Source organism: Panthera leo, chromosome D1 (assembly GCF_018350215.1).
Source record: "Panthera leo isolate Ple1 chromosome D1, P.leo_Ple1_pat1.1, whole genome shotgun sequence".
In the NCBI taxonomy this organism is placed as follows: Eukaryota; Metazoa; Chordata; class Mammalia; order Carnivora; family Felidae; genus Panthera; species Panthera leo.
In genome coordinates this window covers 85,957,911-85,980,515 of record NC_056688.1, presented here as the reverse complement: position 1 = coordinate 85,980,515, position 22,605 = coordinate 85,957,911, and the positions used below count along the sequence as shown (strand labels likewise).

The 22,605-nt window shown below is 49.6% G+C and overlaps 1 protein-coding gene across 7 annotated transcripts; it reads left to right on the top strand.

Annotated features, from left to right (window-relative positions):
- The first annotated feature begins 4,838 nt into the window (after positions 1-4,838).
- PAX6 (paired box 6) lies at positions 4,839-22,043 on the top strand. Of its 7 annotated transcripts, none has more exons than XM_042905060.1 (11): positions 4,839-4,848; positions 8,601-8,731; positions 9,529-9,570; positions 9,665-9,679; positions 10,632-10,797; positions 16,689-16,847; positions 17,355-17,437; positions 17,648-17,798; positions 17,893-18,008; positions 20,859-21,009; positions 21,958-22,043. In XM_042905060.1, exons 1-11 carry the CDS (start codon positions 4,839-4,841, stop codon positions 22,041-22,043), a joined length of 1,110 nt encoding a protein of 369 aa, XP_042760994.1. The 7 variants fall into 7 exon arrangements, with proteins under 7 accessions (XP_042760994.1, XP_042760993.1, XP_042760990.1 ...); XM_042905059.1 differs by having other exon boundaries at positions 9,665-9,772; XM_042905056.1 differs by having other exon boundaries at positions 9,665-9,880.
- The last annotated feature ends 562 nt before the right edge of the window (positions 22,044-22,605 follow it).

The following is a 22,605-nucleotide window of genomic DNA, read 5'->3' as shown; positions in this document are numbered from 1 at the left end:
TGCTGGAGGATGATGACAGAGGTCAGGCTTCGCTAATGGGCCAGTGAGGAGCGGTGGAGGCGAGGCCGGGCGCCGGCACACACACATTAACACACTTGAGCCATCACCAATCAGCATAGGTGTGCTGGCTGCAGCCACTTCCCTCACCCACACTCTTTATCTCTCACTCTCCAGCCGCTGACAGCCCATTTTATTGTCAATCTCTGTCTCCTTCCCAGGGATCTGAGAATTGCTCTCACACACCAAACCAGCAGCGTCCGTGGAGAAAACTCTCACCAGCAACTCCTTTAAAATACCGTCATTGCAAACCATTGTGGTCTTTAAGCAACAACAACAGCAAAAAAAAAAAAAAAAAAAAAAAAAAGCACCCCAACCAACCAAAACTCTTGACAGGAGCTTTGACGAAAGAGGATGCCTCATAAAGGTGAGTCCGCTTCTTTCTTCTTGCTTCATTTTAATTGCAATATTCAGGCAGGTCGCCCCTTTCCTCCCTCCTTCCTTCCTCCCTCTGGCCGGTCCCCTCCCCCACTGCTACGCCGGGAGAGTTGGGCCGGAGAAGTTTCCACGCAGGAGCCCAAACTTTCTACTTCCAGCGAAAGCCCGCGTCGGAGGGCGACAGCCGGCGAGCGGGAGCGGCGCAGGGCTAGGGGCAGGCGGCCGGCTCAGCCCCAGCGCCAGCGCCAGCACGGGCTAGGCTCGCTGGAAGAACCGAGGCTCCGGGCGCAGCAGCAGCCGCGGCTGCCGACCCCAGCGTCGCCAAATGCCCCCGGCCGGCTGCAGAGGACGAAGAGGCTCTGCGGTGCCCCAGGCCCGGGATCGGCTTCGGAGACCGGGCGCCGCCGGCTGCTTTGTCCAGCCGAGGGCCCAGCGAGCGCGCACAGAGCGACCGTGTGCAGGGAGCGCCGAAGAGCCAGCTCGCCGCGCTGCCGCCCGCCCGCCCTCCGGCTTTGTGCGGCGCTCCACTCGGGCACAGAAGAGTCCTCGGGCACTCGAGCGCCGAGGGGCACCGCGCCCGCCGCCAGCCAGAGCAGTCTTTCGGCGAGGCAGCCACACGCTGGAGGCAGAGAGAAAGAGCGAGTGAGCGTGAGCCGAGAAGGAAGCCACCAGGCCAAGGCGGTCGAACGCGCGCTCCGAGAGAGCTCAGAGCCGAGCGGCAGGATTGTCAGCTTCCATCAAGCCCCCGGGCTCTTGCCCCCAACTTGAGCGCAGAGCTCGGAACTTGAAAACTCTCTGCTCCCCAGGCTTCCCCCAACCATCGCCCTGGCCCAGCGAAAGCTGGGGCTTCCCTATCCTCCAGCTCCCAGGCTCGGTGGGTATTTTTCCTTGTCTTCCTCTGACAAAGCTACAACCCGGTGTTGCCATTTCAACAAGTTTCAAGGTGGAAAGGTGGATTGCTTTAAAAAAAAAAAATCCAAATCTCCTGATTTTTTTTCTTTGTGAGGACTCAAAAAGAAAAAAAAAAATCAATATGAAAGCATTGGCTTTCCCCTTCGTCTGATCACATTCTCTCCCAGCTAATTAGTCTGAGTAATTTGAGAGCTTTTCGATTCTAAGACCCCAGGAGGAAAAGTGTCTTTTCAAAGTTCATAAAGTTGTTGCCTCTTTCCTTGTGCAGATTTTCCAGTCTCCCTGGATCATAATAGCCCTGAATTTTAGCAAGTGTAATTGGGGGAAAATGGAGTTGAATTTCAAGTGGAAATGCTTTCTTTTTCGAGTGCTTAAACTCAGCCCTCCAGTCTTGAGTGATTTCTAGAAAGTTTAAAAACAAAGTGAACGTGGTTTCTTTTTTTCTTTTTCTTTTTTTTCCTCATACTCTCTAAAGCTTCCTAAGCCATTTTGGACGTTTAACTCGAACTTGGGAAGGTTTGAGGAGGGGGTGGGAGCAGAAAATGAAATGAAAAGCAAAGAGCTTGAAAGCCTGGTGAGTTTACCAAGGACAAATAATAGTTGTTGCCGTTGACATTACATTTTTTATAGCCGGCGACCTTTGCAAACGTCTGAAGGCAATTTGATTAGTTGTTATCTTATTTGGCCCTAGAGAGTGAAACTTTGTCATCTTAATTGCTAATTACTCTTTGGCTGGGGGCCGGTAGGGACGAAAAGTGAGCTCTCTTCTTCACCCCAGCTAAGGAATTTGAGGATGGATTTTGAGAATTAAGTGATTAAAAGAACTGCTTTTGAAAGCTGAGGCTTGAATTGGGGATGGGGGTGGCAGTGGCCCAGTGCCCCCACTGAGGACCAAGGCCCCATTGGACTCTGAAGCATCTGAAGACTCTTCCCCCCCACCCCCCCCCCCAGTGGGTCTCTGACTAGGTTAGGGCTGTAGAAAGCCTAGGGCTGAGCTGGGGGACACTGGCTGCAACTAGGGTTCTAGCCTCTCCAGCCACCACTGCTTCTGGGTGTCAGTGTCGCCAGCTTCCCCGGTCGCTTTTGCACTAAATGTTAGCGATTACTTAAGTAATTAAGTAGCTTCTTAGCTCAGATAGACGTGGGAATGGAGCAGAACTGGAACTTGAGATGCTTCCACCTTCCCAGTTGCTTCAAAAACTAATCGGCTGGGCCTCTCTGGAATCAGCTAGTGAATTTTTTTTTTTTTTTTTTAATGGCTTCAAGGATGTATGGGCCAGGAGGGGGGCATTCAGTTGTGGTTGAGTACAGTGTGGGTTATAGAGAGGAATTCGGGAAGTTTTACCCCTTCTAGGAGAAGCCCACCTCCCCTCTCCCTGCCTGCTACTATTCTGCAGTTTCGGAGTCCCACTTTGAGGGGGAGCACATTCTTCAAGAAGTTGGGGTTTCTCCTGCCTGTCCTAGATCTGACTATGGCTGTGGGGACCGAGAGACAGGAGGAAGGCCCTGGGAGCCAACCCAGCTAGAGGTAACTAGGTAACACTCTCCTCTCTCCAATTTTACCAGACCACATTCAGAAGCTGGGTAAATTCCTCCTCTTAAGTTTATTTTTATGGATTTAAGCTGCCTCCCAGCTAGTTAATAAATTAGACCATGAATGGCCTTGAAGAGAAAAAATGTGCTTCTTGGAATTCTTTGCTTGTAGGCAGGCAAAATTAATAATCACAATAAGAAAACAGAAAACAGAATGAATATTTTAGTTTTTTTTCTTTAAACAGGGAGAAATAATGCTGTGACTATTTAATTATTTTACTTCTTTTTTTTTTTTTCCTGCAAACCTCTTGAATAGGTTCTTTATTGTAACTCTCTCTTCCCAATTGAGCTCCCCACGGTGCCGTTGTATCTTTTTACAGCCCCTAACAACTCACACCAGTAGCACAATTACCTCCAGATATTTATAACAAGAAATTACTTTTCTATTTCCCCCCCCCCTCCTTCTTCTTAGGGTAAGGCAGGGAGGGGGTGGTGGAGGGCGAACCTTGGGGGACCCGCACTGGGTCAGGACTTACAAAGCTAGAAGTGTCCCTCTGTTCCCTTTTGTGGGTTGGTGGGTTGTTGGTACATTTGGTTGGAAGCTGTGTTGCTGGTTAGGGAGACTCAGTTTTGCTCTTTGGGTTTGGGGAGAGCTGGAGAATAGAAGCCATTGTTCGCTGCCTGTAGGCTTTGTCGACCACGCTCACCCCCTCCTGTTCGTACTTTTTAAAGCAGTGAGGCGAGGTAGACAGCGTGTGTCACAGTACAGTAAAAGGGGGGAAGATCTAAACACCAAAAGAGAAGTTAATCACAATAAGTGAGGTTTGGGGGGGAAAAGTTGGGCTTGCTACTTTCAAAGTCCCAGAAAGCCTGGGAGGAGGGTGGAGTGGGGACCTGACCGGGAAGCTTTGAGGGAGAGAGTGGAAGATGAAGGGGTAACCAGAGTTGGGATCTGGGAGACTTGGAGCCACTAGGATGGTGAAGTTCCTTAAGGAAGGAGTATGGGCTCTGCAGCCCTTCTGATCTTCCCTAGTCTGCACCCAAAGGCACCCTGAAGTTCTGAGATCCCCCTTCCCCTCACCTCTGAACTTCAGGTATTAGTCTTTGGCCTCGATTCCTAATGCCACTGTTTCTCTGGTGCTCCCCTTTCCCTTGAACTGGTTCTTGATATTTTTGCAAAATGGTTCCCCGACTTGTCAGATTCTCCAATTCTCCCAAGCCAGGCCAGAGCAGCTACTTTTAAAAGGTGGGGACTTCTGCATGACAGGCTGCTGGAAATGTTGTTATAACTCTGGGATTTAGGGTTCTAAGGTAGTTTGAGCCCTAGGTGCACGTTTTGTTTTGTTTTGTTTTGCTTTGTTTTGTTTTGTTTTGTTTTTCTGGGAGTGTGGCTCTGAGAGCCCATGGGCCTGTGCTTTTGAGCCACAGCTTGACATACCTTTCTCTCCTTTTGTTTTGTCTTAGGGGGAAGACTTTAACTAGGGGCGCGCAGATGTGTGAGACCTTTTATTGTAAGAGTGGACAGACTTCCCAGATTTCAGGCAAGTTCTGGTGGCTGCTTTGGGTTCCAAACCCCGAAAAAGTCAGAATACTTGTTCATTGTTGTTCACGTGGAAGAAAAAAAAAAAATCAAAGTTGAGTTGTTTCTCCTGATTAAAGAGTTAGCTACTAAGGGGTTTGGGGAAAACAGCTTGGGGATATTGGAGTATTTTATTTGTAGCTCAGAGGGTAGATTTTGTATACACTGTAGGGCAGAGGTGGATGCCCCTCTGATGGCCCCAAGCGGTTGAGTGGATCATTTCCTCAAGAAGGGGCATTCTCCTGTCCCGGTTCCAGGTCGTCCTCTGTTGGGAGGTAGGGCCTACCTGGCTCTGGCCCTGGATTAACGCCTATATCCTTGCTAACAGAGCCCCATTTTCGAGCCCCGTGGGATCCCGCGGCCCCCAGCCAGCGCCAGCATGCAGAACAGTAAGTGCCTCTGGTCTTTCTCAGACTTCGGGCTGGGGACACGCAGACCGGCAGGTCAGGGGAGGGCGCAGAGGTTCGCGGGTGTCCACGCGGGCCAGGCCTGCCAGGCAGGAGGGAAGAGGCAAGAGGCCCTGGGGACCTGAGACAGCTGCGCCCCCCTTCAGACCCGGCAACCCGAGAGGGAAAGACGTTTACTCTGCTGCTCTCGCTCCTAGAAGAACAAGGGCTAGGCCCTTCAGAACAGCCCGCTAGAGTTTGCGAAGCTGAGGTAGAGAAACCCCATCCCCCCCCCCAAATCCTGTAACTCATACCCCCTCCCCGCCCCTGCCCGGGCTCTGACCCCAGAGAGAGAGAGGCTGGGCTGAACAGGGCGGGGCGGAGGCTTCTCCTAGTTGCCCGAGGAGAAGGAGGCCCCTTCGGGTTTAGCCAAGACTGCTAGTCACCACCGTCAGGGAGGGGCGTGGGGGCTCCCCTCCCCCAGTCACTCCCTGGACGGCTCCTCCCCTCCTCTCCCCCACCCCCCCCCAGCTACCGGCCTAAAAGGCAAAGGGAGCGGGGTACGCTGGCCTGCGGTGGTGGTGGGGTGGGGGGAGGTGGTAAACTGGAACCCTGTACTACCGGCCAGAGCAGGTTTACTGGGTCTGGGAAGAGACTGGGTGTCCAGCCTTGGAACTGGAGAAGCTCCGCCCTGGTAGCTGCAACTGTGAGGGTTCTGATCGGTCCAGGCCCGCAGTGCGTTTGATTCTCGGGCTCTTGTGCCTCCCATCCTCTCTGTGCTCAGGCCCTCTGGGCCCCAGCCCACCTTCCTGCTCAGTCCGTGGGGGCACTGCTGGAGTGATAGCGGTAGTGGGTGCTGGTATGTGGCAGGGCTTGTTTGCAGCCCGAGTCTGGGAGCCTGGAGGCCCAGTGAAACCAGGCCCGTGCTGAGGTGTAGAGTCTGGAAGCGGTTCGAGGGTTCAGCTGCAGTAGGAGTGCAGAAGGGCCCAAATCTTCTAGCAACCTTCCCTTGCCGAACCGCACACTTTGGAGGGTCTCCAGTGCCCGATCCATCAGGCCTGGAAGCGCCAGCCGCCCCAGGTGCTTCCGCGGCTTGGTGGGCGCGAAGCGCAGGAAAGGATTCAAAGGTGGCGAGCTTTAAGGCGGGTTAGTTGTGCAGAACCTGCCAGGCCCGGGAGGGACCTTCCTTGGCGAGGCAAAGGCTTCTGCGCACCTCTCCCGGCTGCGTGTTCTCCCCCTGCAGCTCAGGCTCCCCAGCCGTAGGCTCTCGGGCAGGTCCCGGCCGGGGCCGCAGCGCTGAGCGTTTGCCGCCGCGGCCTGGCTGGCAGGCCCCCGGGGGGCGCGGGGTCGCGGGCCGGCCTGCAGGGCTTTGTGCCGCTCGCTCCCGGGTGTGCGGGAGGCGCAGAGCATCCAAATTGACACCATATGTTTTCCTATTAGATGCTTCGCGGTCGAATTCTAGGCGCATAATCATCGCCACTGGGCGAGAGCGCCAGCCGTCCCTAGGGAAGGGACACAATGATTGAGGCTTAACCTCTGAAGGGGAACTTAGAGCTGCGCTTCCTCGCTGCCTTTTCGATGCTGGCAGAGGCAACCTGGCGTCTCCTGGGCGAGCACCCGCCGACGGTCGCCGCGGAGGTGGCGGGCACGTTATTTTTTATTTTTTATTTATTTTTTTGCAATGAGGGGAGAAGGAGGGAGGTCTAGGATTAGGCGGCCTCACAAGCCTTGGCATTCATAGGCTGGGAATTGCCCAGGCTGGGCGTGAAGTTTGTAAAATCTTTCTCGGTCTCTCTCTGGGACAGCCTTTCTCTTTCCGGGAAGGCTCCCTTTGCCCAAAGGGAGGGCTCCGCAGCCCGAGCAGTAGACTGGTGTTGTGAAACAGAGGAAGGCAATAAAGGGAACTTAGGGGAAACCGGAAGCGCGGTCGAGGCCTTGCTCTGTTGGAGAAGTGGTGTCCCGGCGATGTCCCCGCTTGCGCTGGGCCCGGCCGGAGCCCAGATCCCCCAAACGCCTGTCACTTCTCATCGAGTTGAGGCTCCGGCCCCCTCCCCTCCGTCGGTGAGGGCCCCCCTCCGCCCCAAGCCTTCGGCTACCCTGAATACTCGGCTCCCCTCGAAGGGGAAACGAGTGCAGTTCAATCTCGTCTGAGTGATCTACAAATAGGGACGGAAAGGGTCGTTTTATCACGGTCCCGTTTGTCGTGACGATGCAATTTCCCGGAGCGGAGCACTGTCACAAAGTGACAAGGCTGCCACAAGCGCCCCGACTGATCTTTTCAATTAGCCTTCCATGCATGATCCGGAGCGACTTCCGCCTATTTCCAGAAATTAAGCTCAAACTTGACGTGCAGCTAGTTTTATTTTAAAGACAAATGTCAGAGAGGCTCATCATATTTTCCCCCCTCTTCTATATTTGGAGCTTATTTATTGCTAAGAAGCTCAGGCTCCTGGAGTCAATTTATCAGAGGCTCCAAGGAGAAGAGAGAAGAGGAGAGAGAGAGAGAGAGAGAGAGAAGAGAGCTGAGCAGGGAGCCACGTCTTCTCCTGGAAGGGCTGCTCTCTAGAGTCCGGGGCTGCAGGTTGGAGATTTTTAAGGAAGTGGAAATTGGCAATTGGCTTTATTTGTGTGCCTGTGGTTTCTGGGGAGGGGGCTACAGAGAGGTGCTAACTCCCTTTCCTGGTTCTCTAAGATTAGACAATGGGGGTGAGGCTGTGAGAATAACAAGATAAAGGAGGGATAGAAGACACTGTGCTGTGCTCCTTTGCTTTTCTTTTCCCTTTCCGATTTTTGCTAATATCTGTCCTTGGCTGTGTGGAAGGCCAAGTTCAGCAGCGGAAGTACAGCGAGCTGTGGCCTGTGTGAATGGACTCCCAGCTCTCGGCCCCACAGCTGCAAGCCCGCGGACTACTTTGTGGTTGGAGTTATCTGGAGCTCTGACCCTCACGCCTGTACTGGAGGCGCAGGTTGGGGTTCACCAGCCGCAGATCTGCTGCTGTGGTTCTTCTCTACTCCTTTCCTGTCTCTTCATATGTGTATGCAATGTCACGTAATATATATGTAATTAAAAAACAAAACAAAACTCCGGTGCTTGCGCGGTGCCTTCACCAGAGTTTGGAGTGTGACAGCAAACGTTTCTGGACTGTGGAGTCCAAGGAAATGCTGAAGAGCTATAGCATTTGCTGTAACAGTTCTAACAATGCAGAGACCTTGGAGATTCAGTGTGGGTTCCGTAGAGCCCACGTTTTGTGGTGCCATTCAGAGGCGATCTTTGGAAGGATGTTTTCTGAAACGATTGTTTGCACCTTGTGGGTTCAGGGGCTGGCTGGGGTGTTTATGAAGAGGGGCAAAGGGCTGGAGTGACAGCGGCTGTGGGGTGCGTGTGTTCTTGCTCACTGGCATGGATCTGTAACACAGCGCGGCTGTGTTGGGGCTGGGCTGCCCGATGCCCTGCATGGTTGCCTGGTCCCGGAGTCGTTTGTGATTGATAGCAGGGACTTGATCACTGAGGTTGGCATGGGTTGGCAGGGAGCTGAGGATGCATTGTGGTTGTCTTCTCTTCCTCTTCTTCTCCTTCGTCTTCCTCCTCCTCTTTCTCTTGACTCTTCTTCCTCTCCTCTCCTCTCCTCTCCTCTCCTCTCCTCTCCTCTCCTCTCCTCTCCTCTCCTCTCCTCCCTGCTCTCCTCTCCTCTCCTCTCCTCTCCTCTCCTCTCCTCTCCTCTCCTCTCCTCTCCTCTCCTTTCCCTTTTCCTCAGGTCACAGCGGAGTGAATCAGCTCGGTGGTGTCTTTGTCAACGGGCGGCCACTGCCGGACTCCACCCGGCAGAAGATCGTAGAGCTAGCTCACAGCGGGGCCCGGCCGTGCGACATTTCCCGAATTCTGCAGGTGATCCTCCCGGCGCCGCCCCACTCGCCGCCCCCGCGGCCCTCCACTCTCAACGCCCTCTCTTCATTTCTTACTGTAAACGCTGCTAATTATGGACCCCCCTTCACCCACCCACCCCAGCCCCTACCCCACACCCGGCCTTCCCCGCTTTCCCCTTTCCTTCCAGTATCCTTCCCTATCTCTTTCAACCTGGGTCAGTCACTTAAGATAACTCATCTGCTTAAGGAAAAAAAAAATGTGTGTGTGAATTAAAAAAAACAACACCTTTCTCTTTTCATTTGATAAAAAACATTTATTGTGGTAACAGTTTAGGAACTATAATAAATTGAGTTACATAAACCAGCATAATTTTATTTCCCTCTCCCTCATGCCACGCTCACCTCAGATTTTGAGATATTTGTCTGCATTCTTCATATTCATGAGGAATATTTATTGATTTTAAAAGCCAAATGCTATTCACCTCCTTACCTAACTCACATTTACAAAATTGAGCATATTTTTAAAGGAAAATAAGTAAAATTTTAGTTTATTTTCCCCCTTTGCTCATTAAAATATGGCACTACTTTAAGCAAGGTCAGCACACAAAAAAAATCTTACTTCGTTTTGATGCATCTTCAGGCAATGTTTCAGAAAAGTTTTTTTTATAAAAAACCTTAAAATTAGTTTTTTTTTTTTAGTTCAAACTGTTTGAAAGTATCATCATATTTGTAGTGTTTAGGGCTACAAATGTAATTTTAAGAAAAAAAGCTCTCTACAGTAAGTTCTCATACCATTGAAGGTATATTTTTGTGTTATAGACCCATGCAGATGCAAAAGTCCAAGTGCTGGACAATCAAAACGTAAGCTTGTCATTGTTTAATGCATACTTAAACAATTTTATTTTTGTCTTGAAATTATTAATAATGTGGTTTTCTGTCCACTTCCCCTATGCAGGTGTCCAACGGATGTGTGAGTAAAATTCTGGGCAGGTATTACGAGACTGGCTCCATCAGACCCAGGGCAATCGGTGGTAGTAAACCGAGAGTAGCGACTCCAGAAGTTGTAAGCAAAATAGCCCAGTATAAGCGGGAGTGCCCGTCCATCTTTGCTTGGGAAATCCGAGACAGATTATTGTCCGAGGGGGTCTGTACCAACGATAACATACCAAGTGTAAGTTCACTGAGAACATTCCCCCTCCCTGCCCTAAGCCCCATGCTCTTTCCTCTTTACCATCTCTCTCTTCACTTGCCCACCCCCCTCCTCCCTACCAGTGTCATCCTGTCTCTGTCTCCTCTCCACCCCCCCATGTCACCTCTGTAGCTGAGGGTGTCGAGAGGAGCACGCTGACCTTTTTTTGATCTTCTGGAAAATGGGAGTCAAGTGTGGGGAACTGCTCACCTTATTTGCATGTTTCAAGTGGAGGGTGGAGGCACCCAGGGAAAGGCACTTGAATGAAGAAGGAGAATGAAAATGAAAACCAAAATCTAACCTCCTCCAACTCAGACTGCCTGAACCTTCCTTCAGGTGTCAAACAATCACTTCTGCCCTAATAGAAAACAAAGTGAAAGAAAGCTCTAAACCAAGCCTGTCTTTTTTTTTTTTTTTTTTTTTTTTTTTTTGAGGAAATCTTTTAACAAAGATTAGGTCACTGCAGACATCCAGCAGAAGTGAAGCAAATGCCCTCTCCATCCCACATTCCCTACCCAACTCAGTTTCCACACCCAAAGTGATGGCTGTCATTCTGTCCACAGTGTCTCTGTCCCAGGATGGCTGGGAGGTTTTTTTTGTTTTGTTTTGTTTTGTTTTTAATGTGTTAAGGGTCATTCTTTAAGGGAGTGGGCGTGCTGAGATGGGAACTGAAGATAGGGCAACTGTCTTCTGGAGACGCTACCATTTGGTTTGATTTTGGTTTGATTTACAGGTGTCATCAATAAACAGAGTTCTTCGCAACCTGGCTAGCGAAAAGCAACAGATGGGCGCAGACGGCATGTATGATAAACTAAGGATGTTGAACGGGCAGACCGGAAGCTGGGGTACCCGCCCCGGTTGGTATCCGGGGACTTCTGTGCCAGGGCAACCTACACAAGGTAAAAAGCCCAAGCACCTATCCTCAAAACTCTCCATATATGCAGCCACTTGCCATCTTCTCCCTCAACCTTTTCCCTCTCTCCACGTCTGTGCTTGAAGAATGGGACACACTCACTTGCCCTGTAGGAGGGTGGTATTTTTTGAACTGTCTCACTGGCCTTCCCATTTGAGGGTTGTGTATGTCAGGAGTAGTAAGAATGTGGCCGGTGTGCGTGTGCGCATATATGTTTTGGGCAGTAGTATGTGTGTAAGAGAGCTAGCTGCTTGGTGCCCTATTCAAATTTGCCATTAAAATGCACGGAGAGCCCCCTTGCTGTAGAAGTGTGACAAGCTAACACACTGACAGACTGGGAGGTAAACATAATTGTATCGTTTTGCTTTTTGCCGTAATTGACAAATTACGTGAGTATGAGTAGGGTGCATATGAAAGGGCCAGCAGCAAGATGCAGGGCAGAGTACAGGATAGGGCACTGGAAGTGGTGGTCTCCTAACTCAAACAACACCATCGTCTCCGTCGCATTCCCTCCGTTCCTCTGGGCCCCCAGTTCTCACTCTCTCTGGGTGGCAACTGAACAGAAAGGTGGGGTGAGGATACTGGGAGCCGGCCTGGGGTTGTCCGGAGCCGCTCGGGGGGTGGGGGTGGGGGGGCTGGTAGGAGAGAAGGAATCAGGACCCTCGCAGGATCTACGAGAAGGAATGGGGGAAGAGGAGCAGTTGGGGGTGGGGTGGCGTAGGTTGGCTCTCCCCTCCCCTACACACCCCGAGGTAGCTTGGTCAAGAATAGGAAACAGTTTACTCCGAAGATTAATCGGTATTTGTTGTCCTTGTGACAAGGAGATAATATGCGGGATAATGGGACGTGGCGTCTCACTCCCCGGAGCCCGACGAAGCCTGGGGGCTCCAGGCCGGGGGCGGCGGCGCTGGGACGCTGACGGGGCTGCCCGCGCGTCAGTGCGCTCTCGGACCCGCTCCGGGTGCCCCGCGCCTCCACGGAGCCGGGCTAGAGAAGGGAAAATCGGTAACAGTATGCGAAATATCTGGTACAAAGGATGCTTCTGTCACTCGCAAGAATTTGTTATGGGAACAATCCTGTCGCTCTGTAATTGCTCATTAGAGAACGTTTTGTTTCTCATTAAGGCGACATGAATAAGCGTCTAGTTGAAGGAGACAGCTGTAGAAATGTTCCACAAGAGACCTCTGGACACGATTCGGCACCAATTGCCAATTAGACATGTCAGTTTTAAGAGCAGAAAACAATATAGGACGGACACTGGGAAGATAGGGAGCAAAGCGCTTGCTCCTCGTTTCCCAGCGCGGCCACTCGGCCGGCAGAGGCTTCCTGGTGCGCTGCGCCCCGGGCTCCCCTGGGCGACCCCGCTGGCCAGCTCGTCCTATCCGGTCCCGACCCCGCGGCCTCCTGGGGTGCCGCTCAGGCGGAGGCCCAGGCCCACTCCCGCCTCTGATGAGGACAGGGAATGACAAGGCTGAGTGTGGACCACCACACCCTCACCTGACCTTTGAAACTGTTGGATTCCCACGTGCGCGCACTGGACACACCCAGGAGACACCCGAACTTGGCATTCTTCAGCGTCCGCCCCTAAACCCCCAGCATCCTGAGGTCCCTGTGACCCCTCCCCCGCCGAGTCTGGCCCCCAGGGTCCGAGAACTCTTGCGGACGGCGCAGTGGCCGGGTCCGGGAGGGCTGAGCCCAGAGCCTCCACGCGCTGGCCCTCTTGGTGCAAGAGCTCTCGTTAGCTTGGGGCCTAGAGCGTGTCCACCCGTCTGCTTTCCAGAGCGGAGACACAAGTCCCGGGCAGCCGTTTTGCCAGCCCCTCCGCTTCCACCAGAGGTGGCGCCCGATTAGGGCAGCTTTTCGTCCCGGGAAGCTTGAGGGCGGGAAGCGAGAGCCTAACTCCACGACCCTGTCTGTGGTGACGGTTGCGGCGGGAGGTGGCGCTAGTTCAGGAGCTTTGAACTTTTAGGCGGCGAATCTCTGGAGAATTCTGACTCCCCAGCTGTCAGTTCTCGTCCCCCCACCCCGGCCCCCGCAAGAAACTCGCTCGGGTGCAGCGACCACGGGCCCCGACTGCCTACCCCACTGGGTGGGGGGGGGGCGGCGGGGAGGATGCGTCGGTCCCCCACCGCCCACCACCAACCCCCGAGCGAGGTCCCGGGCGTGGGGGCGCCGCGGGGCGCTGGTGCTGGGCTTCGGCCGACGCGCCCCGGGAATCCCCAGACCTTTTGGTGCTAAGAAGGCCCCCCTCCCCTTCGCCCCCTCTCCCGGCCCGGGAAGCCGTTTTGGGGTTTTAAAGAGTCCATTACTCCGAAAGCATAAGGCGAGGTTAGGTCTCAGAGGGAGACAAATATGGTTTCCATCTGATCAACGCCATGCGGCGGTGAATAAAATCGTGACGACGTGGGCTGACAACAACAAGAGACAACTCTATCCAGCCCCAATTCTCCAGCGATTTGGTGGTTTTAGGGATCACGGAGACACTTTTTCTTATCTCCTCCCCCCCCACCCCCACCCCCATAATACCCAGGCCCTCTATAGGATTTAGTCAGTCTCTTTTCAACAGATGCTACAATGTTTTGATCCGCGCTCTAGAGCTGAAAAGGTGCCGCAACCGGGTTGCTATCTTTTCTTGCTTGTTTTCCGCCTCACTGATTAAGACACTAAGAAACTAAGGAATGATTTTATTTCCCAGCGTCTTTTTTTTTTTTTTTTTTTTTTCTCCTCTCCGTCTTCCAGGAAACAAATCCTATCCCCGGCGTCAGATGGTCCTGGGGCTGGGATAATGGGAGGCGCTTTCACTCGCCTTCTCACGGATTAGGCTGGAAGGTGGACGGCGCCCATTGAAGGCCTCTTCTTTTCGCGCTCCGAGGGGGCGCCTTTTAAAGAAGATATCTTAATTGTCTGCCACTTAGGTTTATCATATGGAGAATTCGAGATCCAACTTTTAGTTTTATTTCGTTAAAAGCTTTAAGAGTGGAAGGTAAATCCACTAAAGAAAAAAGGGGGGGGGCGCCCAATCTAAGAGTGACCTTTCCTTCAGCGCCTGGCTGCGAACAGTTGCTACTTTGACAGTAGTAAACAAACTTTCAACCGGGCACGCCCGCTCTGCGGGGTCGTGGAGGGGTCCTGCAGCCACGGGTTTCTCCTGGCCGGCCTCTCATTCCACTCCTTCCCCCCTCCCAAAGGGTTCTCTATACCCACTGACTCTCCCCATCCCTTAAATGTCAATTCTCAAGTCAGAGCCATGCCGGCTTTAGCGTGTGAGAGACAGAGAGACAGGGGGAGATGGGGGGAGGGTGGGGAAGAGAGAGTGCAACCCTCCAAGTTTTAGATTAGGAAAATGTCAGCAGAGTAGAGCGTAGAGAATGCTATCTGCAGGGGTCTTCTGAGGGAGACCTGGGCAGCTTTGTTTAATTGGTGACATTGAATATGCCAGAAAAAGGACTGGGGTGGGCATGAGTGGCCACCAGAGCGAGGTAGGATTGTGTTCTCCTCAGCGCCTCAGTCCCTAAATGTCTCATGGTTGGAGATTTTTGTGTTTCCCCAAAGCAATAACCCACAGAACTAGTTTCTAGTTGGCCAAAAAAGGGCTATTTGTAAAGTCTTCCTCGTTCACCGAATCTGAAAATAAGGGGGGGTGGGGAAGGATTTCTTCTTTCTTTCCACTTTGAAAAGTCACCTGGAAACTTGGGGCAGTAAATTAGTACAGACACTTGTGCCCACACACGTGGGTCCAGTGTCTCCTTCAACTAAGTACCCTCTCCCACCCCCTCTCCATCTCTCTGAAGTAGCAGGAGATGACCCAAAGTAGAGCCAGTCTGTTTAGTAATTGTCTCTCTCTGTCTTCCTTTCCCCCTTTCTCTCCTTGTCTCCTTAGGTCCTCTTGCCTCTTTTTTCTCTTGGCATTTCTGTCCTTCTTATACCTTTCTGGGCTCTGTCTCTTTGGAGCCCTTCATCTTTTTCCTGCCTCCTCTCCTCCTCTCCAACCCCCTCCCCCTCGGCCCTCATCCTCCCTCTCTGCTTCCCTCCTCCTTACCTCGGAACTGGTCTCCATCCTCCCTGCCTTCCCCGTCCACCCTTCCCACACAAGCCTGCCTGGTCCCCAACGACTTTTCCTGCCTCTCCCCACCCCCTGCTCTGGCCCCCCATCCACACTCCATCCCCCCAGCCAAGCGCCCTAAATAGCATTGAGGCCACCGCTCTTCGGACAGTGATTAATGATAGCAGAGCAGAGGGGTTAACACACTTCACTGAAAAGTCTGTTGACTGGGCTTCTTGTAACACAATGTGGCCCGCTGCACGCCTCAAGAGAATCCTTTTGTTGTTCGCGCTCATTGTGGCCTCAAAATTCTGCCCACGAAAGTTTGCCAACGCTCCTGCCCCAGGAGTTTAATAGTTTCCCTTACTCATGGGGCATTGTGCAGCGCTGAAAAGCAGCCCCTCGCTATTCAAGTGTTGGTGGTCATCTCAATAGATCTCCAAGGGCCCATATGGTGGCCAGTGCCGATGAATCCGCCTGTTTAAATGGGGGAGAAAGTTGGGGTTTTAAAACATTTCAAAGTTTCTGAAAAGATCCCACTAGATCCTGTCACAATTCCCTGAACTCTTTGAAGGCACTGCCTATTGTCTCCTGGTTATAAATGATATTCCTGGCCAAGTCGATTCCCACCAAGGAGCTCCTAGAGGCCCCTCCCCCCCCCCGCCCCCCCCCCCCCCCCCCCGCCACCGGCCAAATTTCTAGGATGGGGGGGGCAGCCCCTTTGGTATCCCTTGGGGGCCTCAGGACCCAAGACCCAGGACCCAGCTTGCAGTGGCTCTGGAGGCCCGGTGAGGGCTGAGTCCTTCCTTCAGACAGGCTGTGGCCTCAGGAGCAAGAGGCAAGGCGAGATACAGCTAGCCCAAGTGTACATCTTGCCCTGGAAGCAGCAAGGGAAAACAATAAAACTTTCCCCTGTTTAATGATAGAAATTACAGTAAAAGTGGTGGAAATGCCCTAATTAAAAATGTACCACTTAAATGATATGCCAAGGATTCAGCTGCGGCATAGCATATTTAGCTAGTTAGTGAACTCTCTACTATTTCTTTTTTAAAATTACACGTTAAAAATTTAAAAGAAATCTTACTTTTCTCTGGTGCAACACATTACAAAGAATGGACAGTCCTTTTATCTAAATATAAAATTCCATTTTCAGCAATTATAGCCTGTTCTTGGTGATGATATAATTACAGCTGTGCTCGTAATAGGTGTCAAGGCAAAGCGCACTCATACAATAGTTGAATAAAACTGCAGAACAATGCAAGCATTTCTAAATTCACAACCTTTAAAATGAAATTGACTGTGCAGAATTCAAATAAAAACTAGATAAATATTTTTTTAAAAAGATTACAAGCTTGGTTTGGTTTCTTAATAGCATTTTCTACAAACCTATCAACATCTAATTGATTCGATAGGAATTACTGATTATAGATCAGCTGAAATCTTGAACATCACTCTTCTATTTTCCCAACAGAGCTATAGGTAAATAAATTCTGTAGGGAAAGGGGAAATGGGTAAGGCATTTGGGACTCAAGGTTAGTTATGAAAGACCATTGTAATTGGAAACTTCAGCACTTGTTTTGTTATTAAAAGAAATGCCCTTCTGTGATGTCCATATCGTACAGTCTCTTCTTGATGAAAACAGAAAGAAAGACAATGGTGATAAGATAGCGTACGTCACTAATGTCTTTTATTAGAGGAAGACTGACAGTTACCTTGGGAATGCCTTGAGACTGTCACAATGTACTGCTCTTGGAGTTTATGGCTATACCCAGGCCCCTTTTGGAGGCTCCAAGTTATTCCAGATTTCTCTTACTGTCCCTTTCTTTTTGTTCCAGATGGCTGCCAGCAACAGGAAGGAGGGGGAGAGAATACCAACTCTATCAGTTCCAATGGAGAAGATTCAGATGAGGCCCAAATGCGACTTCAGCTGAAGCGGAAGCTGCAAAGAAATAGAACATCCTTTACCCAAGAGCAAATTGAGGCCCTGGAGAAAGGTGATGGAGTTTTTCAAAGTAGGGAGGCCGTAAATCAAACTAAATGCCACATCTTCAGTACAAAGAGCTAAATTTAGCCAGGGCCCTTTGCATAGAGGACTGAAAAGCTTTCTTTTTTCTTTCTTTCTTTCTTTTTTTTTCTGGGCATCTTTTCAGTGTGTGTGTGTGTGTGTGTGTGTGTGTGTGTGTGTGTGTGTTTTCTTTCTTCTTTTCATGTACCAGTAATTCAAAGACTAAGAGTCTGACTTCTCATAAAGAAAAAATGATGGTTTTGCTAATTCAGGCCACAGAAGGGTCCTCGAATGAATGTCATTCCGAAGGAAATTTAACTTGGTTCTGGTGGGATAGCTCTTTCAAGTACAGTCAGTGTTCATAGTAGCGGCATTTTAAAGGGAGTTGGTTGGAAGGGACAGAAATGGGGAGGCGGGAACCAGTTTGATCCAGGGCTTCGTTGACACATTTTGCATAGTTCCGGTGCAACATAGAAAACGCCACTTACTCTTTCAGAGTTTGAGAGAACCCATTATCCAGATGTGTTTGCCCGAGAAAGACTAGCGGCCAAAATAGATCTACCTGAAGCAAGAATACAGGTACCCAGAGAACATGTGGTTTCATGCTTTGCCCTTTCTAGAGACAAAGGTGCTTCTAAGGAACACCGTTCATTGACATAAACAGTAAGAGATTCAGTCCCCTAAATGCTTTGCTGTCACTGGGGGATGGGGGTGGGGAGCAGAGCAAGTGCCAGGGGGGAGGTTGAGTTGGGAGTAGGCACAGGCCTAACCTGTCCATCTGATTTCCAGGTATGGTTTTCTAATCGGAGGGCCAAATGGCGAAGAGAAGAAAAACTGAGGAATCAGAGGAGACAGGCCAGCAACACACCTAGTCACATCCCCATCAGCAGTAGTTTCAGCACCAGTGTCTACCAGCCAATCCCACAACCCACCACGCCTGGTAATTTGAATACTACTGCCACTAAGTGTGTCTCACCTGTTTGCCCTGGCTCTGACTTTCCGCATGACTGTCTGAGGTGTCTCTCTCCCTGCAGTTTCCTCCTTCACCTCTGGCTCCATGTTGGGCCGGACAGACACAGCCCTCACAAACACGTACAGCGCTCTGCCACCCATGCCCAGCTTCACCATGGCGAATAACCTGCCTATGCAAGTAAGTGAGGCCGCCGGCCGTCTGCTTACCGGGTGCCTTAGAGAAGAAGTGGAGAACGGGTCAGGGCCTGCAGACCCCACTGGCCACGCATGCGCCCTTGGGAGCCTTTCTTACTGCAGCCATTAGCTTAACCAGTCAAGGCTGGGGTGAAAACAGTCAGTCCAGTCTTGTAGTTGGATTGATGGATTGATTGATTCGTGCTCTTAAAAAAAAGCACAAAAGCCAAATTAATCTGCCTTTTGCTCTGAGAAGATGTTAGCTTGATAACGTTGGGTGGGAATGGGGCATGTTTTGCGTACTGGTGAAAGTGGTGTCAGAAAATGGAAATAATGCTGACACGTTATTAGATAGCAAGGGGTTAGTATACGTAAATTCGGGTTTATATTAATGTGTTCATATAAGTGAATATATAACCTGTGTGTGTATTTTGGACATTATTTAGTGTATATGTGACAAACCAGTGAGGAAGAAAAAAAGGATCAGAAATAAGATTTATATTTGCCTTGTGGGATATATTTTGATATAAAGGAATGGTGAGTTTTCTTTCTACAGCTTATGATGAAAAAAGGAATGCAGGTGCTTGCTAAAAATTTAATGGTCTTTGTCATGGATCACGTAATGAGTTTGTGGTGCTCCTCGCTGCCTGGGTAGGTTGATGTTCTTCACTCGGTGTGAAGAACCTGCCTCTGCCCTCCATTCTGTCTCGAATGTTTATCAGCTCCTATGTGTGCAAGGTCCTGTAGTAGGTTAGCCCTTTATGATGGAAGTTGTATAGGGCAGGTGGACTATACTAGAACTTTGGAGCTGGATGGATTCTTGATGGGAAAAAAATTGGCCTTCCTTCCGGTGGGCCTTGTTGGTGACTTTCCCAGGACTCCTGTTTGTGCAATGCTTAGAAGATGCCGGCTGGTGTGAGACTGGCCAGCGTGAGCCCCTGCTGGAAGCAGTTCTGGGGTTACACAGATTGTTTACTCACCACTGAACATCTTTTGATGAATTTCGAGTCCAAATAACAGCAAAATAAATGTTTCCCAGTCTCCAGACGAATGTACGAGCAGCTAGATAAGCGACTTCAGAGGAATTATTCACATGTTTATTTTTATTTCATCGGGATATTAGTAGCCATAATGCAATTAATGTGAATTAAGGGATTAACAGCCCATTGGTTGGTATTACTACAACTGTTTTGGAATTTTCCAGAAGTCAGGTTGCCTAGAGGAAATGATTTTGGGAATTAGAAAGAAATGCAAGCTGAAATTCTGGCAGGGCCCTCAAGGCCTGCTTGCCTCTTTGAACCTGAGGTTACCACTCATCCTCTGACTTTATTTATTTATTAAAAAAATTTTTTTTTAATGTTTATTTATTTTTGAGACAGAGAGAGACAGAGCATGAACGGGGGAGGGTCAGAGAGAGGGAGACACAGAATCTAAAACAGGCTTCAGGCTCTGAGCTGTCAGCACAGAGCCCGACGCGGGGCTCGAACTCACGGACTGCAAGATCATGACCTGAGCCGAAGTCAGCCGCTTAACTGACTGAGCCACCCAGGCGCCCCTCATCCTCTGACTTTAATAAGGCCACTGAGTGTCTTGTTCGGTTTTGCAAATTGTAGCAATATCTAGGTTTCTGCAAAGATAACAAAGTTTGTATATGAGAAAATATTTAGAACCAATTAAATAGGTGCTACTCTTTTATTAAGGTTATTTCCACCTATAAAGTGGTGTGGGGTCAATTTATTTCAAATGCTGACTTTTAAAAGTTACACAACTTATATGAAACAAAACATATATACTTTTATAAAGCATAGAGAAAATTAAAAAGTTACTAATGATTCTCCTGTTCAGAGAAAATTACTCTCTGAATTTTGGAGTTGGGGTGTGCTGGTCTGTCTGTCCATCAATTCATCTTGTTGACCAAAATCTTCAGCCATTTTACAAAGGGTGGGTGTCTCCCTCTGAACTTTCTCTAATGCGTCACCCTCTCTGAGAATGTGGATCTTGAGATGTTAAACATTTCTGCAGTTTGCAGAACGGAGTAGTGCCATCGTCTCCCTTATTCCTGGCATGATGCTTGTATTAATCCATCCCAATCTTGCTGGCCTGGCATAGCCCCATGGAAGCTCATGAGGGATTTTGTCCCAGCTCTGTGTATTTCTTATTCAGTTAGGAGAAAGGTTTGTCTCCTCAATACCACCAGACCAAACACTTAGAGGGCAGTAACCCAATTTTGTGGATAAAACTCAATCTGGGTTTTTAGGTCTGTGAGGAAGTCACAGCTAATTCGCAGGATGGGGCTAGGTATTAACTGATGCTTCTAACCACGTTCATCGGAGATCATTACTGATGTGTCTCTTCAAAGAATCTTTAATCCAATGAGTCCCACCATGGAAGGCTCCCAAGGTCCCTGAAGCAGACTTTATGGAGAACTCTGTCTACAGTTATCTGCCCAAAGCCCGAGATACAGGATTTGGGGGTCACTAGATTCCCAAATAGATTGGATTTGCGGGAGAGGGGGTGTGTTTTAATGGAAGTCCTCATGCTATAGATTCTCTGAAGATGCCAGCAGAGGTCCAAGATGAAAATGGACAGAAACCCTATTAATTTTATGGATAGTGCCAACCATCTAGCTAGACAGTTGTCTGAATTTATATTACTTTTAGGCAACTTTACTCTAGTGGTGGTCAACGGAAGGACTGGTTGTAGGCCCGACTGTTGATACGGAATTCCAGTACTTTCCACCAGGGCACCTTTAATGATCAGACGTGTTGGCACAGTTCCTGGGGAGGACAGAGCCCGGGGATGCGGCTGTGTGACGTGCTTCTCGGTAACCACAGGTTTGCCTTTCTCCTCTCAGCCCCCAGTCCCCAGCCAGACCTCTTCGTACTCCTGCATGCTGCCCACCAGCCCTTCGGTGAACGGGCGGAGTTATGATACCTACACCCCCCCACATATGCAGACACACATGAACAGTCAGCCAATGGGCACCTCGGGCACCACTTCCACAGGTGAGCCGCCCTTCCCTGCAGACTGCACAGAGGTGGCCTTTGCAGCTGCTTTTGCCAGGTGATCTAACTTCACTTGAAGTTACTCTAAAAAGAACCTCCTGGCCGTGTGTGATGGTTTGTTTAACTCTTTGCTGTTTCCCTCACTTCTCTGGGGGAAAACTGATCAGAAGGGGACATTTAGTCAAGCTGTACTAGTAACTTGAGACCATGTAGACAAAAAGCAAGGTTGTTTTTCCTGAATTTGGTCACAGAAGTTATATATGAAGACAAGGCCTGAGAATGTCAGCTTTCTGAAGAGAGATTATTAGCCAGAGCTCAGCAGCGAGGGCCTCCGAGTGAGGGGCATGGTGAGTGTTGTCAAAAGACTTCTCACCCTCCCAGCCCCTCCATGCCTTTCATCGCTACTGAAGAAGTACCACATTGGTTTGCCAGAGATAGTTTTACTTAAGTTTTTTTTTTAACGTTTATTTATTTTTGAGAGAGAAAGACAGAATGCGAGCAGGGGAGGGGCAGAGAGAGGGAGACACAGAATCCGAAGCAGGGTCTAGGCTCTGAGCTGTCAGCACAGAACCTGACACGGGGCTTGAACCCACGAACCGTGAGATCATGACCTGAGGCAAAGTTGGACGTATAACCGACTGAGCCACCCAGGCGCCCCCTTTGCTGGAGATAGTTTTAATGCTAAAGTTCCAGCCATGCAAACAAATGGAGGTGGTGTGTGTGTGTGTGTGTGTGTGTGTGGACTTGGAATCAATAGATATGTGTAAACATGTAATCTTGTTTCTGAAGGTTCTACTTTTGCTTGTGAGACTTTAAGTATTTTTTTTAAATACAGTTAGAATGTTAGAAAGTATTATGAGATTTTTTTTTTTAAACCTATAAATTCATGCTCCATGCTTGTCTCTCGAAGGGAATTTCTACATGGCTATTTCTTTCATCCACTTCTAGGACTCATTTCCCCTGGTGTGTCAGTTCCCGTTCAAGTTCCTGGAAGTGAACCTGATATGTCTCAATATTGGCCAAGATTACAGTAAAAAAAAAAAAAAAAAAAAAAAAAAAAAAAGATATATGGTGTTAATTCAGTCAGTGACTATGTGGACACAGCAGTTGGGCGTTCAGGAAGGAAAGGAAAATGGCTGTTAGAAGCACTTCAGATCTGCAATTGTGTCCTGTGTTGTACCACTGGGGAATGGACTTGAAGCAAGGACCTTTGTATACAGAAGGCACGCTATCAGTTGGAACAAATCTTCATTTTGGTATCCAAACTTTTATTCATTTTGGTGTATTATTTGTAAATGGGCATTTGTATGTTATGAAAAAAAAAAAAAAGAACAACGTAGACTGGATGGATGTTTGATCTGTGTTGGTCATGAAGTTGTTTAAAAAAAAAAAGGAAACCATGATCAACAAGCTTTGCCACGAATTTAAGAGTTTTATCAAGCTATATCAAATACTTCTACCCATCTGTTCATAGTTTATGGACTGATGTTCCAAGTTTGTATCATTCCTTTGCATATAATTAAACCTGGAACAACATGCACTAGATTTATGTAAGAATATCTGTTGGTTTTCCAAAGGTTGTTAACAGATGAAGTT

Excerpts from the sequence above, each read along its gene's own strand:
- PAX6 (XM_042905054.1), top strand. Across the intron at positions 9,881-10,631 it reads CCAACGATAACATACCAAGT|GTGTCATCAATAAACAGAGT; the intron begins GTAAGTTCACTG and ends TTTGATTTACAG. Across the intron at positions 18,009-20,858 it reads CGAATAACCTGCCTATGCAA|CCCCCAGTCCCCAGCCAGAC; the intron begins GTAAGTGAGGCC and ends TTCTCCTCTCAG.